Here is a 12,933-nt window from a genome sequence, read left to right on the forward strand (position 1 = left end):
TATGCATACAGCTAGGACCTTGGTTACTTCTGCCTCTAAAAATTCTTTACTTGGCCAAACACCATCACCCTCATTCACACAGTTCTGCATAGTATCCCTTCATGATACTCTTTCCCAAATTGAAGTCTTTCATGGTACAGTTGATTGGCAAAACCTGTGTTACATGTCTGCACATAAACTGCAAAGGAAGGTAGAAAGTGAGTTTTTCCTAACACCTACCTTGAAGAGGTTGGGGTTATAATGGAGAAAAGTAACAGCTAGGGAAAGGGTGTTCAGATATTTCGGACGGCCACAAGTATGTTGAGCACTCACCGTCCAATATAGTTGAAAGATGAATATGCCCTGTTATATAGCAATTCCATTCCCGGTTAAATGGTACAAGGAAAAATGCACTAGAGAAACTCTTACACATCATCTGTGTGATGCACATTCTTTTTTTTTTTTTTGGAAGATTATATTTATTTATTTGACAGACAGCGGAGGAGAGAACACCAGCAAGGGGAGTGGGAGAAGGAGAAGCAGGTTGCCCACTGAGCAGGGAGCTGGATGGATATGGGGTTTGATCCCAAGACCCTGGGATCATGACCTGAGCCAAAGGCAGATGCTTAGGGACTGAGCCACCCAGGTGCCCTGTGATACACGTTCTCGTACACAATGAATAATTACATGGGTGCATTGCTTGTAATTATTAAAAGTAGGAAAAAACTGAAATGGGTGAAGGGAGCTGGGAGATACAGGCTTTCAGTTAAGGGATGAGTAAGTCACAGGGATGCAAGTACAGTGTAAGGAATATAGTTAGTGGTATTTTAATATTGTGTGTACTCAAAAAATAAAATTAAAAAAAATTAGAAAACAACCTGATTCTCATCTGTAGGGGAATGGTGAATAAATTGGGCAGTACTATATATTCATAATCTGGAGTAGTATACGGTGGTGAAAATAAATGGATAAATCTGTCAGCATAGACGAATCTCAGTCATAAAATGTTAAGGGAGGGGGGGAACTCACCAAAGCCTCTAAAAGGATATGTTGAGTAAATATTTTCCCAAAAGATTACCTCTTAATCTACAAATAAGTTACAATATTTATAGGCTCAGTTAACCATAAACAACACTAATGGATTACTAGGGAATTAGAAACCATAATTCAGGCCAGAAGCTTAGTCAATGGCAGATTTGTGTTAAAAGTCCTAGAAAGTCTCTGGATCACAAAGGATCTTAATTCTGCTATGTTTATGTACTAGTTTTCTATTGTTGCTTAACAAATTAATGTAAACTTAAGACATACTGTTTCATTTACTTTCGATCGGGAGTTTGGGCATGGCTTAACTGGGTCCTCCCCTTAGTGTCTCACAGTGCTTCAGTCAAAATGTCAGGTCTGGTTTCTCCTCAGAGGCTTGACTTGGGAGGATTCTGCTTCCAGTTTCCCTCAGGTTGTTGACAGAATTTATATCCTTGCAGCTTTAGCAAGATGGGTGATACATGCACCCATAGTCTCATAAACACCAAATCATGTACATCCCATCCCTTTTCCCACTTTTTGTATGTTAGAAATAAAACAAAGATCCTATCTGCACTTAAGGGAGGGGGAGGAGAGAGGAGTACAGAAATATGTAGTGTTAAGAGGTGAGGATCATGGGGCCGCTTTAAAGTCTGTCTCCTACTTTTTATTTTTATTTCATTTCTGCTTTTCACTCCCATTTTACCCTCTCCTCACACCTCAGAAGTTTAAAAAAAGAATGTAATTTGTGTTTCTTTTTCCTTGTAGTGGGCTTAAAATTGAATTCAGTGGATCCGACAATGAGCATTGATCTTAAATATTTGGGAGTACAGCTACCTTTGGCTCCAGCCACTAGCTTTCCTTTCTGGAACCTTACCGGAGCCAACCCTGCCTCTCCTGGTGAGTGTGTGGCATTTGTAAAGTCAAAGTTGTGATATAAGTAAAAAACTGCCTTTGTTAGAGACATTTAGGATATTCTAAGGTAGATTTTTTTTTTTTTGCCTAGTGGCATAGTCTTAATGATTTATACATTTTAGATTAAGTTTTTTTTTGTGATTAAGTTTTAGTAACTAATTAGATATTAAATATTTTTGACTTGAATTTTGGTAATCTCTTACTTTTTCTTTTATAGATGCTGGGTTTCCCTTTGTTTCTAGGACAGGGAAGACCAATGACTTCACCAAAATCAAGGGTTGGAGGGGAAAGTTTCATAGTGCTTCTGCATCTAGGAGTGAAGGTAATCAGCTTTTTAGAAAATTGTAAATGTCTTCTGAAACACGTGGCCTAAAAGCCTTTTTGTTAAAAGTAAGATTTGGTTGTTTTTCTTCATCTTTTCTTTATATGCTTTAAAATACAGGGCAAATAAATTGTCTTGCTAATGTCTGTTCATTCCCTATTTCCATATTCCTAACCATGTCAGGCTTAAATAATCCATGCACCTCTTTTATTTTATTTTATTTAATGTTTTATTTTTAAAATTTTAAAAAAAATTTAAATTTTTTATTATTTTTTGTTTTTATATTATTATTACTATTATTATTTTTATTTTTTATTAACATATAATGTACTATTTGCCCCAGGGGTACAGGTCTGTGAATCATCAGGCTTACACATTTCACAGCACTCACTATAGCATATACCCTTCCCAACCTGCACCCTCTTTTTAATTGTACTGCCTTTCTGTTACTCCTACAGTTATTTATTTATTTATTTTTTTAATTTTCATTTTTTAGGTTTTTTTTGGTGGGGTGTGTAGAGGGAGAGAGAGAAAGAATCTTAAGCAGGTTCCATGCCTAGCACAGAGGTTGATGCGGGGCATCATCTCACAACCCTAAGATCATGACCTGAGTCAAAATCAAGAGTTGAATGCTTGATGGACTGAGCCACCTGCAGTTACCATAATCATCATTCTCAAGTATTATTTCAGAACTGTATACTTAGAGCTATAGAGTGATTCCTGACAGCATTACAGTCCAAGGAAAACTTCTAACCCAAACATTTTGACTGTGTGCCTGTTGGTCTCCTTTCTTAGTGCTTTTCCCATTGTAGTTATTTGCGGTTTACATTCTAGCCAGATAAATATATCATGTATCCAAAATAGTTTTTCTCATCTTTGAATCTCTCCACAGTGTTACAATAATATAATGCTTGTCTATCTACTACATTTGCTTTTTCATTCCTTAAAAACTAAATTTTATACTTCTCTTTTTGTGCCCTCACCTCTTCCCTTGTGTTTTATATCAGAGTCCAGATACTACAGTCTGTTAAATAATCTCTTGTGTGTTCTCTTGAAGTTTGACTTAAGTATATTTTTTGTTCTTACGTTTTTACTTAAATGTGGTTTCTCTGCTAAGGTCATAAGTTGTCAAAGTTGTAGACTCTTAATTTATTGTTAGTATTTCGCCAAAATTAATGTAAATATATATAATGAGATGGTCTTAGATAATGATTTTAATGTATGAGTCCATCTTTTCATTTGGTTTATTAATAGTATATTTTTTTCCCTATGTTTAGAAGATTAAGGACAGTTGAGAAGATTCAGTAGCTTATAACCTAATGCTCTTGGCATTTTTTTAGTTTATTTTTCTAAAGATCTGCCATATATTTCTTCTAAGTATCTGCATCTTTTTATTTCTAGGTGGAAATTCAGAAGGTCCACTGAAAAACCGTTCTGCTTTCTGCAGTGATAAACTAGATGAGTACTTGGAAAATGAAGGCAAACTGATGGAAACCAGTATGGGTTTCTCTTCTAATGCTCCTACATCTCCTGTGGTATACCAGCTTCCCACCAAGAGTACCAGCTATGTACGAACACTTGATAGCGTACTAAAGAAGCAATCTACCATTTCCCCTTCTACCTCCTACTCTTTGAAACCTCATTCTGTGCCCCCTGCCTCTCGAAAGGCAAAGTCTCAAAACAAACAGGCAACTTTTGGTGGCCGAACTAAATCATCTTATAAATCCATTTTACCCTACCCTGTTTCACCAAAGCAGAAACACACTCAAGTGATTCCAGGAGATAAGGTTGCCAAGAATTCTTCAAGTACCATCTCAGAAAATCAGGTGAATAACTTCGTTGTGCCAACTTTAGAGGAAAATACATTTCCAAAGCAAATTAGTTTGCGGCAGGCACACCAGCAGCAGCAGCAGCAACAGCAGCAGGGAACTCGCCCACCAGGCTTGTCTAAATCCCAAGTTAAGCTAATGGACCTGGAAGACTGTGCACTTTGGGAAGGAAAACCAAGGACTTACATCACTGAAGAGCGAGCAGATGTATCCTTAACAACTCTGCTTACTGCTCAAGTAAGTATCTGTTGGTTTTTTTAGAAGTGTATTAGTTCATGGTTGGAAAGAATTAGGTTATTAAGGGGAAATGTGTATGGGCTTTTTGGCGGAAGGATAGGCCATTTAGTTACCTTAGTGATAGGATAATTAAGGAGATTCTTTCGGTTTCTATATTTGTTCTTTTTTTTTTAATATTTTATTTATTTATTTATTTGACAGAGAGAGAGAGAGAGATCACAAGTAGAGCAGCAGGCAGAGAGAGAGGGGGAAGCAGGCTCCCTGCGGAGCAGAGAGCCCGATGTGGGGCTCGATCCCAGGACCCTGAGACCATGACCTGAGCCGAAGGCAGCGGCTTAACCCACTGAGCCACCCAGGCGCCCCTGTTGTTGTTCTTAACTAGACACCTTAGTGTAGATCCCCTCCTGCCAGTAGAGGGAGACAGTACAGTTGTGCTTTTGGATAATGTCTTTCACTTGTATGGTAAGTCAGCTGTCCATTCTGAAAATCTCTAATTTCATTCTCTAGCATGTGGGCAAGTATGTTTGCTAATCTTGTTAAAACCGCTTTGAAAGTTCTCCCTAAAAGGTACTACATTTCAGAAAATTTTTTAAAATTATAGACCTGTGGAGAAAAAGCTTTTGTGTTTTATAAAATTTTATACTGAGAATTTTTCACTTACTGATTTACCTGTCTTATCAGCCTCCGGTGCACATGAAATGATATAACAGCATGTGACTAATTTTTTTTTTTTTTTGGTCATGAAATTTGTGCACCTTACCTTCTATTTTTAAATTATGTGACTGAATTCTAGACTTGAAGATCATCAGATGTTTGGATTAAATACACAGTGTGTCCTTTATTATTAATCATTCCTAAAGACTGTTATGTACATATTATCCCATTCCCTTTCTGTTAGTTACTGGAAAGCAGGTATCCACAAACTATTTTAGTAAAGGGCCAGGTAGTAAATATTTTAGGCTTTGTAGGCCATACACATTCTGTTGCATTTACTCATCTCTGCTCTTACAATGCCACAGGCATTTTGTGTTCCAGTGAAACTTTATGAAACAGGCTGGATTTGGCCTGTGGGTCTTGTCAACCCCTGCCTTTGAACATTATGTGCGATTTCTTTTTCTTTTCTTTTTTTTTTTTTTAAGATTTTATTTCTTGATTTGACAGAGACAGCAAGGGGGAACACAAGCAGGGGAAGTGGGAGAGGGAGAAGCAGGCTTCCTGCTGAGCCGGGAGCCCGATGAGGGTCTCATCCCAGGCATGACCTGAGCCAAAGGCAGATGCTTAACCACTGAGCTGCCCAGGTGCCCTGAACGTTAATGTGATTTCCATTGAGAATAGATTGATCACTATTGATATTCTGGCTCTTAGTTAATTTAAATATTCTCTTGACTTGGGGCGCCTAGGTGGCCTTGTGGATTTAAGCCTCTGCCTTTGGCTTGGGTCATGATCTCGGGGGTTCTGGGGTCGAGCCATGCATCGGGCTCTCTGCTGAGCAGGGAGCTTTCTCCCCCTCAACCCCCGCCTGCCTCTCTGCTTATTTGGGATCTCTCTGTCAAACAAATAAATAAAATATTTTAAAAAAAATTCTCTTGACTGCGCTGTGCTTTAGAAAGGCAGATTGTTCAGAGTCCTGGTTATATTTATGTTTTTCTTTAAATATACTGCTAATCTTGTGCTATTGGTACTGAGTGTTCAGAGTCCAAAAAGGCAGACCAGTATATGACTTTTAAGTTGTGGGTGGTGTTGGGGCATGATTCGGTAGATTTACAATTCTTTATTTTAACTTTAGGCATCTCTCAAAACTAAACCCATCCACACAATCATAAGGAAACGAGCCCCTCCATGCAACAATGACTTCTGTCGATTGGGTTGCGTGTGTTCCAGTCTAGCTTTGGAGAAGCGCCAGCCTGCTCACTGCCGCCGACCAGACTGCATGTTTGGCTGCACTTGTTTGAAAAGAAAAGTTGTGCTTGTTAAAGGAGGATCCAAAGCTAAGCATTTCCAGAGGAAAGCTGCTCATCGTGACCCAGTATTTTATGATGCTTTGGGAGAGGAACAACGAGAAGAAGAAGAGGGAGTCAGGGAGGAGGAAGAACAATTGAAAGAGAAAAAGAGGAGGAAGAAGCTAGAATACAGTGAGTATTAATTGAGAATTAAAAGTGTGTATAGTTTTATTTTTTTAGAACAGTTTGGTTATTTCAAATATTACTGTTATTTATTTTAATCCTTCAATCAGTGATCTGGTAAGAATTTTGAGAAATTCTTATTATCCTTAAATGCTCTTTCTTTGTGGCTTGTGTGATAATGTTTGTGTGTACAGACACACACACACACACACACACACACACACACACACACCTTTTTAAAATACAGTTTTTCTTTTGAAGATGGCTTTTTTGTGCTACATTGGAATCATTCATTTGGACTTGCAGAATGCCTTTGAAACTTCTATTTTTCTGTCTCCCTTTTCTTCTATGTTCTTTGAATACACAGATGATCAGTATAATCCATCATTCATCCCCCCCCCCCAGCTTTTATTGAGGTATAATTGACAAGTACCCTTGCATATGTTTTAAGTGTACAATATGATGATTTGGCATAGGTATACATTGTGACATGATTATCACAGTCAAGTCAACTAATCCATCTCATTATTTTCTAAATGAAGAGATTTGTAACAAGACCCTTTGGTCCTGGTTTGAGCCATTAACCAGGTGATTGGAGTTTTGGTGACAGGATAAGGGCATAACTGAGTTAAGCATTATGTACTATTTTGAAAAGCTTATTTTTCCTTTTTTGGTAAAATAGTATGTAGACCCACCAAATCACATACTAAATCATTCTTGATTTTTTTCCTTTCTCCTGTATCTTTTTATTTTGTTCAAATACATTGAATATATTTTTGCCATACAATGAAGAGTTTTTTGCTTCTTAGTTTATTAGGAGACTAAATTCCTTTTTTGGCAGTTTATATTTACATTCACTGTTGATTACCACATACTTATTTAAGTCATAGTAGATGTTTACTATTTCAGTGTATGTTCTTCCAGGATTTTCTGTTAGTAGACTTGTGTGCATACATACATGTTTCTGTAGAAATGGGATTGCTCTGTATGTGGTATCATAACCTTTAGAAATCTGATATCATAAAGTCATGTTTTGTTTTCCATATATAGACCATACAATATAGATCTATATTGTAATTTTAGTTTAAATGGCTTCATGTTACTACAGTCCTTTTGGTCAGACGTTCAGCTTTTTTATATTTTCTTTATTATAAACAGTACAATGATGATAGGTTATTAAAAGTGGAATTGCTGTGGCAGTGATAGCACTTTGAAGGTTTATAGATGTTTCTGGAATTGTACCAAGGTACACATTTACCAGTAGTTGGATAGTGCTGGATTTTCTATGCTCTTAACTGGATAGTTCACCTGATAGGCAGAAATTGATACTTTGTTTTAAAATTTATAGTTCTTCAAGTAGTAGGTTTATTGACCATTTGTCATAAACTTCTGTAAATTTGACTTTTTGAATTCTTTGCTTTTATTGAAGCACCTGTGTTTTTCCCTGCATTACTTTTTTTTTTTTTAAAGATTTTATTTATTATTTATTTGACAGAGATCACAAGTAGGCAGAGAGGCAGGCAGAGAGAGAGGAGGAAGCAGGCTCCCTGCAGAGCAGAGAGCCGGATGCGGGGCTGGATTCCAGAACCCTGAGATCATGACCTGAGCCAAAGGCAGAGGCTTAACACTGAACCACCCAGGAGCCCCTCCCTGCATTACTTTTAAGAATTTAATTATTTATTTGACAGAGAGAGCACAAGCAGGGGGAGTGTCAGGCAGAGGGAGAATCAGGCTTTCCTCTGCCCCAGAGCAGGAAGCCTGATGTGGGACTTGATCCCAGGACCCTGAGATAATGACCTGAGCCAAAGGCAGCTGCTTAACTGGCTGAGCCACCCAAGCTCCCTTTTCCCTACATTTCCAAGAGCTTTATTTTTCACAGGTTATAATTTTGTAATTTATATTTTAGCTTTGTTAATAGTTCTTCCCTATTCCCTCACTTGCTCTGAAAAAGGTGGTCTTTTTAAAAATTTTTTTATGGAAAAAAAATTTTTTTATGGTTTCTGTGTTTAGAGTCTTATTTAGAATGTATTTCTTCATCTGCAAGATTAAAAAAAAGACTAATTAGATTAATAAAGGGCTTAAAATAAATATGATCTGGAATTTATTTGATGTGAAATTTGTAGTAGGAAATCCGCAATATGCAATATGCCTAGGCAGTTTCCCCATGACTTACTGAGAAGAAATACTCTCCCTACTGGCTTAAAATGTTACCAGTCATGTAGTAAATTAAAAAATATTTATGTCTGTGTCTGTTTCTGATTTCTGCTATTTTGTGATCAGTGCCAGGCTGTTCTAATTGACATGTCAGTGTTTAAGGTATTGCCTCCATATGCCTAAATGATCTTTATATAAATGAGATTAAAAAGGTTTAAAATGAAATAAAACGTAGGATTATTTAGTTTTACCTGTATCTCCTGAGTTTTCCCCCATTTTGCACTTTGAAAGCAATACTTTTACACTTCAAAGTAATAAGAATAAGCTCTAGAAGCCACATAAGTATGAAAACTGTGTATCTGTTAGGATTTATTAGTTTGCTTTCTTGGTAAGTGTATTTACCCTGTGTCTTACTCTTTTTTTTTTTTTTTTTTTTAAGATTTATTTATTTATTTGACAGATAAAGATCACAAGTAGGCAGAGAGAGGAGGAAGCAGGCTCCCTGCTGAGCAGAGAGCCCCATGCGGGGCTCATCCCAGGACCCTGAGATATGACCTGAGCCGAAGGCAGAGGATTAAACCACTGAGCCACCCAGGCGCCCCTGTGTCTTATTCTTGACCTGAGTTAGCTCCAAAAGCTAGCCAGTTATCAAAGTATTTTTTTTTTGTTTGTTTGTTTTTCTCACTGGTATTAGACCATTATAAAAAAACATGCCTTACTGTGTTCTAGGAGCCATAAATTTTCTTGTACTGTTAGGGAAGATGAAGAAAGGAGGGAAGATATTTTTGTTACAACTGCTATGGAAAAGGAATAGAAATAGGGAAGAGTTCTTAGAGGCAAAATGTTGCTGAAACCAAAACCAAACAAAAATGTACATAAAAACTGGAAGAAGATGAAGAAATCTTTTAGTCTGTTTTGAAAAAACATAGGTGAGGGTGGGGGGAAGGATGATTTAGAGACGTTATAGAGGTAAGAAAATGAGAGAGAAAATACTCAAATGATAGAAAAAAGTATAAAGGACTGAAATTTCAGATTTAAAGGGTCCCCTGAATAGCAGGCAATAATAACCATCTAGACACGTGTTTCTTATATTTGTAACATTAAGAATAAAGAGGATATCCTGAACTGTTTTAAAGAGAAACCACTTTGCATAGGAAGGATTTAAAATCAGGTTGATATTGAAGAGATCATCATCTTCAGTAATTTACACTGGATTAAAAAAATTTGTTTTTCCATCTTGATTAAGTGTACTCTTTAATCCCATCCCTATTTCCCTCCCCCTGAACTTCTCCTCTGATAACCATTTATTCTCTATAGTTAAGAGTCTATTTCTTGTTTTGTCTTTTTTGTTTTCTTTGCTTATTTATTTTGTTTCTTAAATTCTACATATGAGTGAGCTCATATGGTATATGTCTTCCTTTGAATGACTGATGTCACTTAGCATAATACTGTCTGGCACCATCCATGTTGTTGCAGATGTCAAGATTTCATTTTCTCTTATGGCTGGACAATATTCCGTAATATATATACATACCACATCTTCTTTATCCATTCATCAGTCAGTGGACACTTGGGCTGTTTCCATAATTTGGCTATTGTAAATAATGCTATTAACGTAGGGGCAGATGGATCCCTTTGATTTAGTGTTTCTGTAGTTTTTGAGTAAGTATCCAGTAGAGTAATTCCTGGATCAGAGGGTAGTTCTGTGTTTTTTTTTTGTTTTTTTAAATTTATTTATTAAAAAAAAATTTTTTTTTTCTGCTTTCATTAGCATTTTCAATGGTAGGTGCAGAGCATGTCCTCAGAAGATGCCCCAGACTTGGGGCTAATTCTCTTACATGGTGAGGCTTGTTCTTGGCTGTGTTTGCTCTTCTTGCCACAAGTTGCAGGCTTTGTGCCTTTCACTCTGTCAAAAACTTGTCTTTGTGTTGCTGGCTGGGGACACATCCAGGGCAGAAGTCTGAGCGGAGGAGGCGGGAAAAGTAGATGAGGATCATGATGTCCAGCATGAGCAGGTTACCCAACAAAAAGGTGCCCAGGGTCCTCTGGCCCAAATAACGCAGGAAGAAGTGGGTGAGGTAGGCCTGAGGGGCCAGGTGAAAGAGAAAGTATATGACCAAGTTGACATACTTGTTGACCCAGTACAGGAGGAGATGCTGGGCATTGTTGATCTTCATGTTTTTAACTTTATGAGGAACCTCCATATTGTTTTTCAGAATGGCTGTATCAGTTTACAGTCCCACCAACAGTGCAAGAGGGTTCCTTTTTCCTCCCACATTATCTTCAACACTTGTTGTTCTTGTGTTTTTGATTTTAGCCATTCTGACAGGTGTGAGGTGATAACCTCATTATAGTTTTGATTTGCATTTCCCTGATGATAAGTGATACTGTGCGTCTTTTCATGTTCTCTTGGGTGTCCCTCTTTATGCAGCGCACTCTGTGAGGGTTATATCATTTAAATCTTAAAACCTGTTGTAAGAGGGATTCTCCATTTTACAGATGTACGAATTGTGTGCTTAGAGAGTTTATGTAACTTGTTCCCCAAGGTCAGCTTGGTTTTAGGGAGTGGTAGAAACTTGAACGCAAGTTTTTCTGACTTGAAAGTCTTCATTTTTTTTTTCCTGGTGTGTAAAGTAATGATTTTTGAAATTTGGCCTTCACCCGATTACCATCCATTTACCCTTTTGTTTGTTTTAAAAAAAAATGCTGCTGATGTAAAGGCACTGTGCTTAGCTGCTGTGGGTGGGACCAAGAGAAAGGATAAAACATGACATTCCTGCTTTCTTAGCCCACTTAAGAGTTTTATTGGCGATGTCTCTCTATGTACAAGTTAACTATCTAAAGGAAAGATAATAAAATTGATATCTGATTAGGAAAAAAGGAGAACACATAAATTACCAATATATCAGGAATGAAAAATGGCATCACTATAGACATTCAAAGGTTAGTAGGGAACAATTTAATGCCAATAAGTTAGATGAAATGGACAAATTCTTTGTTAGATAAAGCTACCAAACTCACTCAAGAAGAAATAAGTAACTGCTTACTCCTAATCATATGAACTTGCAGTGAAAAACTGCACAGTAATGGCTGTAGGTCCGATGCCTTCACTGGTGAATTCTCAAACATTTAGGGAAGAAATAATGCCCATTTTATTTAAATGCTTCCATAAAATGATCTCATTCTGTGAGACTGGCATTATCCTGATGCTCAAACCAGAAAAAGACATTACAAGAAAATGGTAGAGTACGTTCTCTCATGAACATATGTACAGATGATAAATAAAATTTTAACATACCAAATCCAGGAATATATTTAAAGAATAATACATCATGACCAAGTGAATTTACCACAGTGGTGTGTGGTTGATTTTACATTTGAAAATGATCAGTCAGCATTGTTCGCCGTTATTGTAATAGACTTAAAAAAAGCGCCATATTATCATTTCTTTTTTTTTAAGATTTTATTCATTAGCGAGAGAGCGTGCGCACACGCATGAGGGGAGGAGCAGAGGGAGATGGAGAAGCCGACTTCTCAATCCAGGGCTCAATCCTGGGACTCCAGAAACATGACCTGAGCAGAAGGCAGACACCATACTATCATTTCAATAGATAGTTTTAAAAATTGACAAAATCCATTGCTGGTAAAAATTCTTAAGCATAGTAGAGGGAAACGTTCCCAGTCTGATAAAGAGTATCAATGAAAAACTATACAAACAGCATATTAATTGTGAAAGACTGTGCTCGCTTCGGCAGCACATATACTAAAATTGTGAAAGACTGCTTTCCCCAGTGATTAGGAATGAGGAAAATGTCCTCTTTTGCCTTGTCTATTTAAAATTGTATTGGGCAGGGCGTCTGGGTGGCTCAGTGGGTTAAAGCCTCTGCCTTCGGCTCAGGTCGTGATCCCAGGGTCCTGGGATCGAGCCCCACATCGGGCTCTCTGCTCAGCAAGGGCGCCTGCTTCCTCCTCTCTCTCTGCCTGCCTCTCTGCTTACTTGTGATCTCTGTCTGTCAAATAAATAAATAAAATCTTAAAAAAAAAATTGTATTGGGCATCCTAGCCAGTGCAGTAAGTCATGAAATAGAAAATGTATCCAGATTGGAAAGAAAGAAGTAAAATTGGTTTTATTCATAGACTGGAAAATCCTAAGGAATCTATAAAAATACTAGTAGAACTATGTTAGTTTAGCGAGTTTATAACATACAATAGTATCAGTAGACAATATATTTGTATATATGCCAATAAGAACTAGAAATTGAAAAAAAAATACCATTTAAAATAGCATCCAAATAAATCAGACACTTAAAGGATAAATCTGATAAAAGTTGCCTAAAAACCTTTTTTTTTTTTA

The 12,933-nt window shown here is 37.2% G+C and overlaps 1 protein-coding gene across 12 annotated transcripts in view; it reads left to right on the forward strand.

Annotated features, from left to right (window-relative positions):
* MGA (MAX dimerization protein MGA) overlaps positions 1–12,933 on the forward strand; it is a 174,784-nt gene that overhangs the window by 117,121 nt on the left and 44,730 nt on the right. For all 12 annotated transcript variants that reach the window (XM_046007127.1, XM_046007126.1, XM_046007124.1 and 9 more), the window contains exons 6-9: positions 1,768–1,899; positions 2,132–2,236; positions 3,638–4,302; positions 6,089–6,434. In XM_046007127.1, the coding sequence (XP_045863083.1) occupies positions 1,768–1,899; positions 2,132–2,236; positions 3,638–4,302; positions 6,089–6,434 (1,248 nt within the window). The remainder of the gene's footprint in view (positions 1–1,767; positions 1,900–2,131; positions 2,237–3,637; positions 4,303–6,088; positions 6,435–12,933) is intronic.

Source organism: Meles meles, chromosome 6 (assembly GCF_922984935.1).
Source record: "Meles meles chromosome 6, mMelMel3.1 paternal haplotype, whole genome shotgun sequence".
Lineage (NCBI taxonomy): Eukaryota > Metazoa > Chordata > Mammalia > Carnivora > Mustelidae > Meles > Meles meles.